Source organism: Thunnus thynnus, chromosome 20 (assembly GCF_963924715.1).
Source record: "Thunnus thynnus chromosome 20, fThuThy2.1, whole genome shotgun sequence".
Lineage (NCBI taxonomy): Eukaryota > Metazoa > Chordata > Actinopteri > Scombriformes > Scombridae > Thunnus > Thunnus thynnus.
The window spans coordinates 17,946,381-17,963,884 of record NC_089536.1 but is presented as its reverse complement, the minus strand read 5'-3'; the positions used below and the strand labels follow the sequence as shown (position 1 = coordinate 17,963,884).

The window sequence follows — 17,504 nt, the reverse complement described above, 5'->3', positions numbered from 1 at the left end:
AGGAGGAAAACAAAGTCAATTCTAAATGTTACAGGAAGCCGGTGCAGAGCAGCTAGAACTGGACTAATGTGCTCCTCTGGTTAATAGCCGAGCTGCAGAGTTTTGAGTGAGCTGAAGTCTCTTGATGATTTTTTTCTGGAGGTCAGTAAAAAGTGCATTACAGTAATCAAGTCCAGCGTGAAATGAATACATGAATCCATTTTTCAACATCTTTTTGATTTATAAATGGTCGTACTTTAGCTATGTTTCTGAGGTGGACAAATTATTTTTTCGTCACCTTGTTAGTGTAGGACCTGAAACTTAGATCTATATCTAACATAACACCAAGACTTGTAACCTCAGATTTATTCCAGGGAGTTAATTTCCACAGATTATTAAATAGCATTTCTCTTTTTGTTTTGGGGCTCATTTAACAAACTATTGCTCATCCACTTATTTATTGCCAGAAGACAGAGACAGGTAGTAATGGATTTTATAGCTGCTGCATCATTTGGTTTAGCAGAGATGTACAGTTGTGTGTCATCCGCATAACTATGGAAACATACATTGAGCTCTCTGATGATGTCACCAAGTGGCAGCATGTACAGTGAGAATAATAATGGACCAAGGCAACTAACTTCTGCAACCCCAAAGCAGTTGTCGTGTTTTTCAGACACATGATCTCCAAGACTGATTTGAAACTTTCTCCCTTTGATGTACGTTTTGAACCAGTTTAACACACCGTGAGAAAGACCAACCCACTTTTCCAGATGATTGATTAGGATGTCATGGTCAATCATATTAAACGCTGTGCTTAGGTCTAAGAAGATCAGAATTGAGACCTTATTGTGACCAGAGTTTAGTCTGAGGTTGCTGATTATTTTAGTAAGAGCAGTTTCAGTGCTGTGGTATGTTCTAAAGCCCGACTGAAATTCCTCCAGGATATTGTTTTCTTTAAGAAAAGAGTTTAACCCTAACCCTAATTGATTGACTTGACCTTTACCTTAATACTGATTTTAATTATGGTCATTTTTATGAAGATTCTTGGTCTGGTATTTATCTAGTGGGTGACTACAATAAGCAACTGAGTTTTAATATTAAAAGTGACCTGTGAACCCTTGTTATCAGCCTCTTCAATGCTATGTTAATGCTACACACAAGAAAACCAAGGCTTCTATAAAGTGTCAAGAAAGTTAGTGTTTAACTTTGAACTTTTTTTCCCAAACTTCTGCTTTTTATTCCTGTAGCAGAGAGTGAAAAGAATGACACAAGTGAACAACACAAACACATTTAATAATTATTAAATGTTGGTTTTATTTTTATCTTTTTTTGTTGTTTTTTTTTTTTTTTTCAAAGTCGCTTGATAATCTTGACAAAATTGCAACATATTCCATACTTCTCAAACTGACGGTGTGTCTGTTGCTATTCCAGATTAGCTGTGGAGGGAAAGTTGTGCGCTGTTCTGGACAGGTTAAGTCCTAAATGATGAAAGCAGCTTTGACCGTACAAATAAAAAGAACACATGAACGACTCAAGAGAGACTCCACACTGGCATCCTATGTCGTAACGTTGCAGGGTCAGGGTCAGTGTCTCTCTGCACAAGTCCTGGTCTGCCAGGCCTAACAAAAGTGAGTGATTGAAGAAAAAAAAAACTCAGGGGCTCAGTAGCAGAGGTGTGTGTATGTGTGCATCTGTGATAGGAGGGTTGGGGAGTGCAGCACAGAACATATACAAAGAACAGGCCAAGCACACAAAATGATTCCTTCCTGAGACATTGGCGTGTGTACAGTAATGATGGTCTAGATGAGATGTGTGTGTGTGAAGGCGTTTTGGCGTAAAGTGAGTCACAGGGTGCAAGGTTGCTCTGGATCCGGCAAAAAAAAAAAAAAAAAAGTCACATATTCGTTTCTACCACAGGTTGCCAGGGGGGAGATTTGTAAGGGCTTGACAAATATCACATCTGGGACCTTCACTTGCCTGACCACTGACAGTAGAGGGATAACTAAAATCTAGTCTTTTCCCATCCACTAAATATTACTGATCCATTCAGAGACTGCGGAGATTCACTTGTGTTTAATACAGTGTGTATGTACACCAATCTTCACATTTTAACTCTCTTTGAAGCTGAGCTGCTGTAGCTCGCCGTTTTTTCTGAAACACCATCTCTTGCTGCTACATGGCCAAAAAAAAAAGCTATGCCCCGACTGGAGTGCTACTTTGTTATCTAGGGTATGTAAAAACATGTTTTAAAAGTGAAGGGGGGGAAAAGGTTGAAATTGTGAAAGCCACATTCTGAACAGCCAGTGATTGGTTAAGGGGTCTGTCCAGTATTTAGTAGGACACAAAACATGAAAGAACTTCCTTCAGTAAAATGTGCTCAAAATGTCTTTTCTTGAATCACAAACCTATGAACAAAACACATAAAAGGTATTCTTAAAAAAAAAAAAAAAAAAAAAATCAGGTGAAGCCTAAAACTCTTCATAGTTTTAAAGAAATGAATACAGCTTATATACACAAACTCAAAGGCTACTTAAAATACACCTTAATAATGAATCTTCATTAATTTGATTTCTTGAAAGGACCTGTGACCATATCATACAACCATGTTCATACAATCATTTTTTTCCCATTCTCTTGGAAGAAAAAAAAAAAAGAAAAAAAAAGAAAAAAGGAAAACAAATCCAACCTGGAATAGTAGGTGATATTCATTGCGACTTGTTTTCTGTGCACATTTCTGTGTGTGTGTGTCTGTGTGTGTGTATGTTTGTGTATGTGTGTGTATGCATGTGTGGACTAGAGAGAAATTTCAACATCTTTTGCTTTTTGTTAATTAGAATAATGTACAAATGTGATAAAACTGAAACGTCTCTCTCAATACTCTTGATGGGTATGAAAAGATTCGAACAGTGAAGGAGTACAACAATTTCTAATCTCAGAAAACATGTCCTCATTTCAACTTGCCATTCTTGTCTGGACATGTCAATCACAATAGTTCCTTAACTTTTCTATATATATTTATATATCTTTTTGTACGAAATCTGTTTTTTGAAGCTGGAAAAAGAGAATAGACCCAGAGTCTTTGAGGAGGGGGGGGTCTTCTGACAAGTCCCAAGCTTGCAGTCTGCCTCAGAGTACAAGAAAAAAGTGTCTGGTGTTTGTCAAGTCATTCAATGCATTGTCCTTGTCCATATTGTTTGTCCCGCGGTGCCCCACCCACTCCCACTTCCAGTCAAAACTGGTCTCCGCTGCTGAGTTGTGTTCGGATTTTGTTTCCGTCAGTCTTTTGGAGAAAGGTGGAGAGGGGAGGAGAGTGGAGGGAGAAGGAGGAGGAGTCATCAGCAGTGTTAACGGTGTGGTCTCTCAGAGGCATCCTGTTGCCCCTGCGTGCCCCGGCCTTACCTCCCCTCACGTCAGGACAGTGTTCCTGAGTGAGGGGAAAGCAGATCACGAGGTGGGGATTTGTGTCGTAGCAGAGGAGGCGGCTGGCTCAGTCAGAGTCAAGGCCCCCCTCCTTCACCCCTCCTCTTTAGAACGTCGAGGAAGGAGACGGAGCGCAACGTGAGGAAAAATAAAAAGGTGGGCCGTTACTACGGCGATTGTGTGGCTGGACTGCTTTGGGCAGAGCTGGGGGACAAACTGGGGCTGCAGCTGCCTGGGGGGGCACCACTGGTCCGGCCACCTGCGGCACCACTTTCCAGACCTTCTGAGTTCTCCAGCATCTCCTGGATGAGAGGGGGCATGGAGCCGGGGATTTCCATCTTCAGGGTGATGACACGCTCAGCTCCTGTAGGGCGTGTTGGAGAGAGATGGGAAAATGTAAGCTACCAAAAATCTCACAAAATAAATATTATTCATTAATCTTGTCTTTTCTGCTCCATTTTAATATGATATTAAATAAAGAGAAGCATATGAAGCAGCAAATATAAATAGATAACAAATAAAGTTAGATGGATAGATTGATAGATACAAATCGATAACAAAATTATTAACCAGGGTTTGGTCAAACTGAACAATAAATCAATCGACATTTAGCAGACGTCAGTGACTAGTGTGGGCTTCAGACCTTTAGCACTGATGCTTCTCAGATCAGTGATCTTCATCAGCATCTTGGGGAACATGTGTGGTTTGTGGGGCCTCCTCTTCCTTACATAAATCTTCAGCGCCTCCAGAAGGGGCTCTTGCAGGACGTCCACCTTATCTGCCTCTTCTAAGTCTTGACGGTCTGTTGGACAACCACACAAAGTACAGAGCAAATTGGTCAATACTCTCCATGTCATGATCACAGTTAGCCACTAGGTGGTGCTCAGTGAACGAGCGCAGCATTGCAGCTCTACAGCTATTTCATCCATAGACAGGGTGGCACTCAGTCCTGGTTTCCAGGTCAGAAAAGGGTAAAAGGTTTTAATAAACTGTAAAAAGAGTGAAAAAGGTTTTTAGGGAAGTCGTCATACCTCCACACAACAAACAGATGGCACTGAGCAGCCCTGTCTCTGCATCGTCCATCTCCAAGGGGAGGAGCTGGTTGGCGAAGGCAAAAACCAGGTCAGTAAGGGGACCAAAGCCAGCATTGTGCATCTGGGTTCGGTTTAGCGTGAGTCCATCTGAGAAAGTCATGGTGTCTTGCTCTGGTGTGTAGCGTGTACAGATCCGCAGTATCTGAGGACAGCAGAGACAGAAGGGGTTGTTGAGAGTTTAACAGGGCAACTGGTTAGAAATTTTAAACCAGTGTACTCTTTAAAAAGTAATGTAATGTTTGGTTTAAGGCTGAAATGGTGAGCCTTGAAGCTTGACTTTAGATTCAAGTAAGTAAAGGCTGGGCTGTTGTTCTTACCAGGATGTCCAGACAGGCGGCTTTGAGCAGGGTAATCTGGTCAGCGATGGTGAGCGTTGTGAAACCAGGCAGCTGCTTAGCGAACTCCACTGTCTTTATGATGCACTTGGTGGAGAGTTCACTGAACTTATCCCACAGGTCTACGTCCAAGGATACACGTCGTTCTGAGCTGTTAGTCTGTTAAAATGGAGACATTCACAGTTAAATTTAATTAAAAGTGCAGGTAATAATAATGATCTACGTCTACCAAAGGTGAATAAATATAGAGACACACAGATTGTCAGTGTCATTGTTCTGACCGTAGTGTATTTGCCGAGCTGGCAGAGAGAGGGGAAAGTCTCCTGATGTGCCTTGCGAACCCTGTCGATCATCTGCTCTGTGTCAGGACTCAGCACGTAGCTCTCTGTGCACTCCTGCTTCTTCTCTTCCTTCTTCTTTTTGTTCCGGTCATTCCTCACCGCTACAGGGAGCAAAGGAGAAGAAGAGAGACGATTAATGTGTCAATGTGACATTTTTCGGTCAAGTGACAAACTTTACATAAAAGCTCTCATTAATTTACTTTTAAATAGAGTGTAATACAGTGAAAACCAGTTCCTGAATGGGTCCATAAAGCACTATTCACATGATTATTTGTGATATGTAAAAACTGTTTACACATAAATACATCACACAGTGTATTTATAGTATATATATGGACTTGCTGTCTTCATCTGCAATTTAAATCTGTACAGATTGCTTGAAAATCTATTGCAACATGCGCACAACCTGCATACTATATATCCCATATTAGCAACACATGACACCACCTCAGGGCAAACTGAAACCAAGATCAAAGGCAAAGTCATCAGCAGGAGAGGATGCTCTGTCTGCAGCCAACAGCAGCAGCAACCACAGCATCACTTCTCTTATCCGATGCTTTAAGATAAATGTTGGTAGACGGCTCCATTGAAGAGGGGCTATGGTAATGGAGGGAGGATGAAAAAAAAAAACCCTTGAAATAATCCAATGTCATTTCCCTCTGGGCGATCCGACGGAGAATAGCGTGCTCACCCCAAATGACAAAAAACACTAGACAGGGGTGTTTAGCATTGGAATCCCATTATAGGCTCTATCCATTTCTCCCAGCCCATCCACACAGGGGTGCAGTTTAGCTATGACTGGGTTGTGTATGTGTGTGTATGTTGAAGGTGGGGGGTGGGTTGGGTGAGATGGGGTTCTACTTGATAAATAGTGGTGGGGGATGGAGCTATCCATAAGGCTGACAAATTGCCACAGCTTTCATTAGGGGTCCCGGCTAATCTAATAACATAATATGACAAATATCCTGCCTCTAATGGTTTTAAAAGAGCTCTGCTGCTGAGCCCATACCGGAAAAAAACCTTCCAGCTTTCTCTCTCTGCCTCACACGTTTCTCTCTCTCTCTTGGTTATACAACACATTCTCTCTTTCCTTTTCATCCTCTCAGTTTGTTTCATTCTCACTCGATGCGTGCTCTCTCTCCAAAACTGTATTCCTTGTGCTTTAAATCATCCACCCTTTGGCTAAACTCATCTCTATCAGCTCTCCCATCTCCAACTCCCCTCCAGGTACGTGAATTTCCCCTCGCCGCTGACCTAAGATCAGATTTTCCTTGTCTTAATCCTAACCTTGACCATTAAGGCTGAGAAGACTCAGGCTGATGGGAGATCAGTGTCTGTGACAGAGGGGTCTGGCCTAGGGCCATGGAGGGATGCACTACTTGGTGCTGCTGCTCATTCATCAGCTCACAGACAGGCCTCCCTGCCTGGGAGAACATGAAGGGGAGGAGGAAGGAGGGGGCTGGAAGTCTGATGCTGCACTATGTTATTGCTAAGCACTGCTCGCCACAACAAGGGAAGAAAACCCTGCCGTGCAAAAAGAGCATGGTTATGCATTATTTGACAGTTTGAGTTTTATTGGTGGTCATATGGTAGGCAAGAATAACCTTAAGTGTGACTTATGATATATAGCCAAAAACACATATTATACAGTATGTTATGATGGGATAGTTTTATAAGTTAAATCAAGTGCTTCTCTAAAGTGAAAACAACAAAAACAGGAAAGCTTTCTACCTCCATATTTACTTTGATGAGCCAATTTATGATTTTGTTTTGAGGAACGCCCTCTTCAGCACCTCTCAGCTTTTGAGGCCAGTTACATAAAACTGTAGGAAGCTGCTGAACATATTTGGGCCAGCCTTGCTTGTGGCATTGATTGGGGATCTGTGTTCTGTTTGCCACGAGGGGAGGGATGGAAGGTTGCAACACAGTCGATGTCCAATTAATTCACAAATAAAAGTGGGGCATCCCTAGCGCCTAGACATTACCCGCACTGACAAATTGGCAGCACAATCATAAGCCGCACAACACAATTTAATGAAGTCATTAAAGAACTATTAGGCACGACTGGCGATCTGTCATGGCGAATTGCCACATGCAATAACTTGGGGGGGGGGGCACTGTAGCGGGGGAAGCGCAAATGAAAGAAATACTGCCTTGCTTTTTTTTTTTTTTATTGTGTGCGTGTGTGGACACAAATGTGCATTTGTTGTTGTTGTTTGCATGCGTGTTAACTTCAGGCAATGTATCTTTCAAATTGTATTATGAAAATATGAATGCTAATGGGGGAACTTGCATCCTGGATTGTTTGTGGTTTATGGGTTCATTGCATAAAAATGATTTATAAGAGCCGGTGTGTACAGAATACTGTGACAGCGCACACACACACAGCCATCACTCAATCATTTGTTCTCATAGTGGATTTCAGCTATAGCGTGCAGTTAATAGACAATTTCTGTTAGTGCCTGGGTGTGTACGTATTTGTGTGTGTTTGTGTGTGTGTGTGTGTACAAGACAGAGAGAGGTGGGCAGACAGGGATAATTCGTGTGAGGAAAATTAAAGCGCTGGCAGCTCGTCCATCACACAGATTAAATTCAATGGAAAGATAAAAATGTCAATGTTCCCCCTGCTCCTGCTGCTCGCAGTGCAGAGCCACCGTCGACAGTGATGAAACTTTCTCCCTCTCTCTGTCCTCCAGCCTCTCTCATCCCCCCACCCCAACCCCACCCCTCCCTGCGCTATCTCAACTCAAAATTTTCATTCTCACTCACACTGGGTTCAATACTCTTTCCTCTCGTAGCCTTCATCTTTCTCTACCATCCCGCTTTTCTGGCTGATGTTATCCTCCCCTTGTGCCGTTCTCAATCATTCTTGGCTTCATCTTATTTTACTTTTATTACTTTTTCTATTGCTGAATAACACCTTCCCCGAAGGAACACGTGGGCGATAGGTTTGTGAGCTAGACGAAAAATAAAAGGAGGGGGGGGGTCGATAAAGGGAGGGAGGTACTGAGGGATAGTCGCTGGTCTAAACTCACCAACATAAACAGAATATGAAAGACTCAAATCGGAGAAGGGTCGGCAGTTACTTTAGTTGAAATGGGCTATAAATGCTAATATTCATAGTATATTGTCCTTCCTTTGGAGCCCAAGTCTAGTCTTCTATAGCCACACATTATCAGATTGATAGTTATCTGGCACTAGGTTTACAGGCGTTTCCCTTGTAACCCTCCACTTGCTCTCAACACACCCCCTCCTCCTTCTGACGCCGTCTTGCTTGGCATTGCCACCTGGCAGCAGGCCTGGCACTGTTGTCTGGAGCTGTCTGCCGACAGACGCAAGGTCACCCAGACGTCCCCCGGCGCTAGCGGGGGGTACACCTTCTGTGTGTGTGTGACAGTGAGTGTATGGTGTTTAAGTGGAGCTGTCCGAGCGCGTTTCTGTTAAAGTGTTTTTATTCATACCCGTTTGTGTTTGTCACCTTGCATGTGCATAATTTGTGTGTGTGCGTGTGGAATTATGCACAAGCATGCATTTTTATGTGTGAGTGTTCCTGTGTCTCTGTGTGTGAGAGGCAAAGAGAAAGAGACTCCCTGCTGTCCCCAGATGGTCAGCTTCTCCTTCCTCACCAGTCCAGACCAGTTTCACAAGCCAAAGTCACTGCTGAGGACACAAGCTGAGCAATCTGCACACTACACAAAGTGACCACGATCAGAAACTTCTTATTAAAACAAAACCAACTGAGCTATGCTATGTCGAAATTTATCCGATAATAAAATTTCCAGCCTCCAATCCATTCAGAAACCTGTTTTTTTTTTTCATCTTGTGCAGTGCTACTTCTTCACCACTAGATGGCTCTCCAACTCCAGTCTATCCCCCGTGTTGTGTGCCGTGTGCCTCTGTGTGTGTGTGTAAGAGAGCTGGCTGCTGTGATCCCTGTAACCATGATTAATGGCCCCATTCAAAGGTAAGGAGCTTAGAGGATAACTTCTTTTACTGTAAGCCACAGTGCTGTGGCATGGGGAGCGCTCCCTGCACTCGCTGTAGCAGAAAGATGAGGTAAATAGCGCTGGGAAGACAGGAGGCAGAGAGGGATAAAGCAATGGAGACTATACGCATGTGTGTTTAAACAGGTGTGTGCCTGTTAGAGGAGGGAAGGTGCCAGACTTTCTGTCCACATACACTTATAATTAATGTACTGTATGTCCTATAATTATTTAAGTATTTATGAGTACAAATGTGTCCCGTACACACACTCTGGCAATGTGTAAAATGATAGCGAGTGTGTATAATGTGTATCACAGTGTGTCATGTGATCGGGTTGAGGTAAAAACCCTGCTGGCCTTTGAGTTCTCTGCGGTCACACCTCTACCAATTACTTTATCAAGTCTGACTGCCTGCGTGAATGTGTGTGTGTGTGTGTGTGTGTGTGTGTGTATGTTCACACAGCCCCCGGGGTGCAATGATGGGAGCAGACGCCTGCTCTTTCACTCTCGGCAGGTGAGAACATATTCATCACAGAGGCCTGCCAAGCCTGGCGACACCCTGACTGTTAGTGCCAGTCTGCATCACGGCTGCCCTTTGTCTCGCTTTTACAGTGGATATTCTCTTCAAATAAAAAAGTTTAAAAAAAAAAAAATCACTTCAAAGCGTTAACATATGAGCGACTAATAGTAACAGCTTTGATTTCACTGTGACTTTGTTTTGATAAGCACCAGATTTTTGGGTTTGTGGAGTTTCTCATAAAAATGTCAAAAAACTGATAGCATCTACCAACAAACATGCTGTGTGTTATGTGATTGGATCTGATACGAAGCAGTTTCATAATTAATGATAAATTAAGCCCAAACATTCACACTTAGTATGAGTCACTACCAAAGCTGATGTATGTGTGCATCAACAGTGAACACTTATGCAATGTTGGTGGTGGAACTAAATGTCAGCAAATGCTGCGGCTTAAGACTTTCTGCAGTGGTAACAATCATGCTAACCCATCTGGGATTAAATCACTATGATGAGATCTGTGCTTTGCCCTAAGAACCTCCTCCGCAGTGGGCTGTGGGAGCAAGGCTTTCTGGGAAACATTGGTTTTTATACTCACACTCCTTGGACATCCCCACTTCCAGGCACTTCTGCAGCCGACAGTACTGGCAGCGATTGCGGGTGACTTTGTTGATGATGCAGTTCTTCTCCCGGTGACAAGTGTACACCATGTTCTTCTGGATGCTTCTCCGAAAGAAGCCCTGTGTGAGAGAAAGATGGAGAGACGAGGAGATGAAGAGTGATCGCCAGCGTGGGTGGAGGGATGTGGTGGATTAAGGATTATGGAGGAAATTAGTCTGTCTTAGCAAATAGTGCAGTGAATAGCACAAAGCAAATACAGTTGTGTTGCTGTTTGCTGTTATATGTCTGCCCAGCATGGTTATCTATTAACATTACTGCTTTGATTATGTGCTCTGTCTTCATATCTTGCCAATGTTTATAGTGTATCTTTTTATCAAGTGCCAAAAAAAACCCTCATAAACTGACTTATAAGGTTAAAAAAATATTCCATTAAAAAGATACCATGTAGAATAGCTATATATAGCTGCAATTAAAAGGCAATCAACTACCGAACAGTTAAGTCCTTAAAGGGCTTAACCCGCCACATAATCTGGACAGCGACTAATAGTCAGTGAACTGTCACCATCCCATGAGGTCGCCCACCTGCTTGGTGAATGTCACTCGAGACACCACACAAACATGATTCTTGAGATGTTTCAAGTCAAAAAGGCTTTTGGGCCAAAGGGTTACTGAGTGTCACATAACCGTGGCCTAGTTTACAAAGCCAGAAATAAGCAATTCTAGATCGAGGCCAAGCGCATATTATTAGAGAGAAAGAGAGAGAGAGACCATACACCGCAAGTGTAAGAACAAAAGAGGAATTCCTCTTTTCTTGCATTTTCTTTTTCAATCTAACTGGATCAAAGAAAACGAGAGGATACATTTTAAAATGTAGTCCATGCATATGAGGCAGAGGAGAAATCATAATGAGATCATATTTGGTCACTGGACTGAAATGGGAGATCTTTGGGGAGATGTTTTGATTGCACAAAAGCAAGACATAGAAACAGAGAGTAATATCTCTCCCAGATAGATGCAATATGCATCCCAAGCACTAGCATGGTAATAATTTAGATTCTCCCCCTATGATCCTAAAGTCTAGCTCTGACTGCCAAAAATAAGATCTCAGAATATTGGGTCATAAACTAACTGAAGGGAGAATAGTTTAAAACAAGATAGCATGTTTTAAATTAAAAATACACCCAGGATTTCTAATATCAAAAGAATAACTGACCATGTAATAAAACTGTAAGCCAGTTTGATAACTTTGTCTGAGAACATCTCTAGTACTAAAGACTGAATGATCTATATATTTTCTCATTTCAAGTAATATCAATGTTAAAATAGTGTTTTGTACCCATAGAGGCCTTTAAATGCCCTTATGTTGCCAATAATGACAAACCGGTTGAAAAGCCATAGATCAGAACTTACATTCTCCTTAAGACCACGCAAACCTCAATAAAAATCAATGTTAACCTCTGTGGTATTATTGCTTAAACAACCCTTGTGTGTCAAAAGATATAAAGAGGTTAATGCAAATCAGCCACAACTGAGTGAGTGTTCAGTACTCAGCAAGCATGGCTCAGGACAAATGTAATACAGGTCAATGTCAGTATTGACGCAGTGGGACAAGGGTTATGTTTTGGAGAGTGGATGGGTGGGTGGGTGGGTGGGGCCAGCTAGGGAGGGAGGGAGGTGGGGTAGCTGCCAGGGAGCCCCATCCCATGCCGAGGGATTAGCTTTGCTAGCCGACAGATGGCCGGTGGACCTAAGCCCACAATTTGTCCTTCCCGGATCACCAGCCTCTTCTCACATCTCTCGTCCACCATCACAGAATGGGAAGTGATTCAGGCTTTTGATGAACTACAAAGAGGAAGTATGTACACTTGGTAATGTATCTGTTTGGTGATAATGCTATTTAAACACGACTTTGTGTCTGGCTGGTAGAGGAGGTATTTCAATCCTTGGAGGGTCACCTCATGTAACCTTTGTCCTGACCTCATTAAAGGACTCACATCTGCTTGGCAACGTGTCACATAAAACACATTTTTAAAGTTGGAAAAGGGTGAACAATTCCACCTACTTCGATCAAACTTCTGGTTTTCTTGCACAATTTCCAGCCTAGAAATAAATGATTTGGTGCCTCAAACAGATACATACAAACTCTTAAGAAGAGACCTGCTATCTCCCGGCAGAACAGCAATGCCATCAACAAACAACAAATTAGAGAGAACAAGGTTTGTAGGTTGCCGTTAATTCGAGCTGCTGGTGCTGAGGGATAAGTCAGTGGTCTTTGTGTGTGCGTGTGTCATGCCCTCTTTGATCCGATGATGCCCGGACCCTGAACCCTAGGGTCAACAGGGGATTGACCCACTCCCTCAGTGCTTGAAAGTATGAACTGTGAAGTGTATTTAAGAGCATGTGTGCGAATAAATAGTATTAAAAAATTCAGCCCAAGCAGCCTCTATTCTTTTTTTTGATAACACAACAATGACGATAATAGCGGTCACTGCGCTGAACCAATGTTGTCAGTTGAAAAAATATCACGTGATCCACTCATCAGCACAAAAGACCCTCTTGACACCACTTATTCTACCAAAAAAAAACCCAAAAAACTTAGAGTGAACACACAGTGAGCTAAATAGATAGCTAAAGTTAGCTAGCAACATACACTAAATATGAAGTCTGTCATTATTTCAAAAGACCGAAAGTGACAGAAACTGAAGTTTCAACTGAAACAGTTGACACCGAGGAGGAGATGGACGAGAAAGGCAATGAAGTAATGTTAACTGAAGCCCTCAGCCGCCACACCAGTTTATCCTCCACTGCCGCGAGGAAATGTAATTTTAACCCACAGTGGCAGAGAACATTCCCATGGCTCATTTTCGAGGATAATTTTATGTACTTCAAGTACTGCAAAGCACAGAAGCAAGCGGACAACTCAGCCTTTGTTTCTGTGCAGTATCTCATTTAAGGTGAGGGTTGCCCGTAACACAATAAATCGCAGAGGCATGCACTGTACAAAGATGTGTACATTGTGGGATAAAACAAAGGCTCAAGAACCTTGCAGGCGGCTGTGAGAAGGCAGGTGTTGCTCTCTGAAGAGGAAATGAAGAGGAAGCGGAAAATAAAATGTAATATTGCACATTATATTGCAAAAGAAGAGGCGGCCTTTGTGAAGTTTGGACTACTTATTACCCTACATAAGAAAAATGGAGCGGAAATACATCCAACACGCAAAAATGACAAAAGGTGTGCAGAAATTATTGGACAAATTGCAGACATGATAAAAGAAAGCCTTGCAGCAAAGCTGAGACATGGAATGTGTAATTGTTTATGCGCTGCTCTTGGAGAATGGAAAACCCTCTGGTTGGACAACAGACCTTTGAACATTCACATGCCATTGGTAAGAAAGTTGATTCTCTTTTTAGCATAATTTGTTTTAGTGTAACATTTTAAAGTCATAGATAATATTTGTAATTTAGAGAATTGAGTGTCAATTTGGTTTTTGATCATTATGGATTTTATGTTTTCCTTCAAGGGGTCCTGAATGCCACCAAGGCTGCATGTGATGCAGTTTGCCCAGGAGATGATGGAGGGTCGATGAGAAAATATGTGTCTTTCGGTGCAGATGGGGCTTCTGTCAACATGGGCACCCGTGTGGCTGTGATTGCCCACCTGCAGAGTGAGGCAGGAAGACATAAAATCCCAATCCACTGTTTTCCACACAGGTTTGTAATCACGACAACTTATAATGCCTCTCTCATCCAATTAGTTAAAAATGTTAGGCAGCACAGTGTGTGTGTGTGTGTGTGTGAATGAATAAGTGAGAGACAGTGTATTCTGTTTCTTGCACAGATCGGAACTTGCGATACTCATCTTACAGAAGACAGAACCTAAGGTTTTTGGTAGTCTACAATCTCGTCTCACCAGTGGTCATGATCAATACTTCAGTGGTTCTTTAACATATGAAGCATCTGGCAGCCTCAGCGTCCACTTCTATTGAAGTTCAAGGGCAGGAAAAAAGGTCATTTATCTGGTGATGATCGTTAGCCATAACTGGTAGGTAAATTAACTTAATAAAGTTTAAGTGGTTTTGAAGAATAGGTTCAAGAGTCAAACATAACTTTCATTATCAAATAATTAACAGATGGCTAAGGAGTATATTTTCAATGAACATTTTCATTGAATTATGTTTTTACTCCCTGATCAGCAGATAAAGAAGGAAATGGAGAGTACAATTCTGCATATATTGCCACTTTCTTTGTGACCTGTTTGAGGAGCTAGCTACCCTTAGCCTCACACTATAGAGGAGCGATTAGATCCTCCCACAAGCCACCTAAGAGTTGAAACAAACAGTGACCAGACTGTAGGAACTCAAGATAAAACCAAAGCCAGGTGGTTTGCCTGAGAAGATCAAGACCTCATTTGCTCAGCAGCAGGGCGATGAGATGAGATTCCTCGTATGTTTAGGATAAGTCAGTGCGAAGGAATTAAGAGAAATCGATCATCCTAAGGATTACACCAGACACCTTCAGAATCATTGTATTAGATGCACAGCAGAAGGGTTTAAGGATATGAGAAATGCAGCTAAGGTTACAACCATTATTTTGTGTGTCTTTTGAAAGGAATGACACTGAAGTGGAATGTCACAGGCCTCACACATCCACAGCTGAAGCGCCATGTGGAAACTGCCATCAGCATCAGTGTGGAAGCTATCAAAGCGAGGTTTGGTCTCTAACAGGGTAAGAATTTATTTGACGAGACACTGCGTTGCCATTTGAGACACTTGTTGCATATGTGCAAACTCAATTGCTCTGTTCTATCCTTCAGAGCAGGGTGCAATACAGCTACAATCCAGGATGAGTGGCAAGGGCTCAAACTCCTGGTAAGCCAGAACTTCAAGGACAAAAACTACACTGGCTTGTAGGACATGCTGCTGACAAAGGACCCCTACAAGCAAGACTACATATCGACTATATATACAGTGAGGTCCAAAGGTCTCTATCTATCTATCTATACATCCATCCATATATTTATTCATATTTTTTAAGCTGAACCTTCAACAATACAAAATCACAATTTAAGTATTGTATAGTTGCATACTGGTTTCGATTAGTGATAGGTAAGAGTTAAAATGAATTTAAAAGATGTCATCTTCTCCCTTAGAACATACTGGAGTCGGTGCAGATCATTTCCCCATTTCAGCTACCCAGTGTGAAAGAGGCTTTTCTGCCCAAAACCGCATCAAGAATTCAACAAGAAGCTGCCTTGGAGTATCCGCAACTTAAGACTTCATGCGGATCAGCTTGGAGGGGCCTTCAGTGGAGCAATTTGATCCCAGTCCTGCTGTGGACCGCTGGCTGAGCTCAAAGCGGGCTAGACGACCTGCTTACAAAAGCTGCCGGACCAGTGATATCCTTTGTGTCTTCACAGACAGAGCAGACTTTTTTGGCGTTTAGAACCAAGAAGAACTACTTTATTATAGACATGTTCATACAGTTTAAAGCAGCTTAAAGGTTAATTACATAATTATTAAACAAATACAGTTTGAAGCAGAAATAATTAAAAACCTAGTGTACTTTTTGTATTCAAAATTAAATCATTTTGCTTGTAAATGTCTCATCGTACCCCTTCATTAAGGAAAAACACATTTGATAAATTTTCATTGCGCCCCTAAGGTTTTGTATGCGCTCCTAAATTTTTTAACTTAGGAGCACATGTGCTGCTTGGGAAAAAAAAGTAAGCATCAAGCCCTGTCCCTCCTGACACCATGAGGCTCAGGTGCCCTCTTTGCAGCACCTCCTGATTGGCTGTTGCTGCCGGCTCGTGGGCCAGTCGTCGATTGTTCCTGTCCCCCCTCCCCCCCTTCCTTTTTTTAGGAGTCATTGCTTCCTATGGCCCTTAAGCCTCTTTTTGTATCACTGCTTAATCCACCCGGCGACAAGGGCCCTCAGCAGGCCTGTCAGCCACCCTGCAGCGTTCAGAGGAGATGAGAGCCGCGAGAAGAGGGAGAGGGAGGGAGGGATGTAAAAGAGGAATGAACGGTAACAGCACATACGTGATTGCATGTGTCATGTGCTCTTGAATTCACGGCTCTCTACCTGGTGTGCGTTATGAGCCTCACGCGTTTATGAGTGTGTTCTACTTTGCATGTGTGTGAGGAAATGCTTTATTAAGAGGGAAGCAGGGGGGAGTCTGGGGTTGGCGAGTTCACAGGGAAGCAAAGGAATCCTCTCTTACGTGACTTTCACACTGTGCCCAAATTAAGAGTGCGTTCCCAGCCACCTACTGCGTCCTTGCGTGTGTGTGAATATGCATGTGCGCGTTTGTGTGTGTGTGTGTGTGTGTATGACTGTCTCTATTACTTAGCAGCTATTGCTACAGCCCACACATTAGTAAAGATGGATGCTTGGTAAGAGTGCCATCTGAAAAACAATCCAAATAGGGGACATTCATGCAAGAAGCGGCGGTTAGGGATTTTTGGAAATAGGTTCACTTCCCTTCCAGTGCAGCGGATACCAGGAAGAGAGATCGCCTGCTGTGCGCTGCCATGCCTCCAAGACAAAAACATAAATATGAGGGGGCGGGCATGCATATTTAATGTTTAAGTGTTAATATCTGGAGGGGAAAAGAAGTGCAATGCCGGTGAGTATGCTCAAGCAGTAGAACTTAAACAACAAACGAATGAGCTGTCTCTAAGTAACAGAGCTCAACATCCCCCTCCTGTTTCCTCTGTTCACTGCAGCCCCCAGGAAATGCCTTTGTAGTTTGGCATGCTGCAGCAAAGCCGACGCTGCTAACCCTCGACTTACCCCAGTCTCAGATGAGACAACCATATACATTCACATGCCTGTAGTGTTGAATTATTGAGTATGCTTTGCCAAGTCATCTCTTCTGAAGTCAGAGATACGGAGAAGGCATCCTGAATTTTTCAAATTAGTACTGCGGCTGTTGAGTGGGCAGGCAGTCGGCTCGTGGACGAGGGGACTAGCGGCAATCAAGCTAGGGATATTTTCGTAGTTTTAGCCAACGTTCCTAATGATTGTGATAACACTTTTCCAAACTAGAAGAGAAACTTGCTGTGATCTGGGAGCACTTCGGCATCGCTGGAACTAAAGACCAGTAGGGCAAAGACATGTGTGGTCAGACGGGTTTAAAACAAATTCTCAGTTTGAAACCCTTATCTAAACCACTTATATGCTCATGAAAATAACCATGAATGTTACAATCAT

General features: G+C 42.7%; 1 protein-coding gene across 10 annotated transcripts in view; it reads right to left on the bottom strand.

The window, feature by feature from the left end:
• Window positions 1–1,788: 1,788 nt before the first annotated feature.
• The window catches only part of raraa (retinoic acid receptor, alpha a), a 149,324-nt gene continuing 133,608 nt past the window's right edge, over window positions 1,789–17,504 (bottom strand). For all 10 annotated transcript variants that reach the window (XM_067575786.1, XM_067575785.1, XM_067575782.1 and 7 more), the window contains 6 exons: window positions 10,268–10,409; window positions 5,110–5,270; window positions 4,811–4,987; window positions 4,431–4,635; window positions 4,043–4,201; window positions 1,789–3,763 (listed from right to left, as the gene is read on the bottom strand). In XM_067575786.1, coding sequence (XP_067431887.1) covers window positions 3,567–3,763; window positions 4,043–4,201; window positions 4,431–4,635; window positions 4,811–4,987; window positions 5,110–5,270; window positions 10,268–10,409 — 1,041 coding nt within the window. In that variant the 3' untranslated portion in view covers window positions 1,789–3,566. The remainder of the gene's footprint in view (window positions 3,764–4,042; window positions 4,202–4,430; window positions 4,636–4,810; window positions 4,988–5,109; window positions 5,271–10,267; window positions 10,410–17,504) is intronic.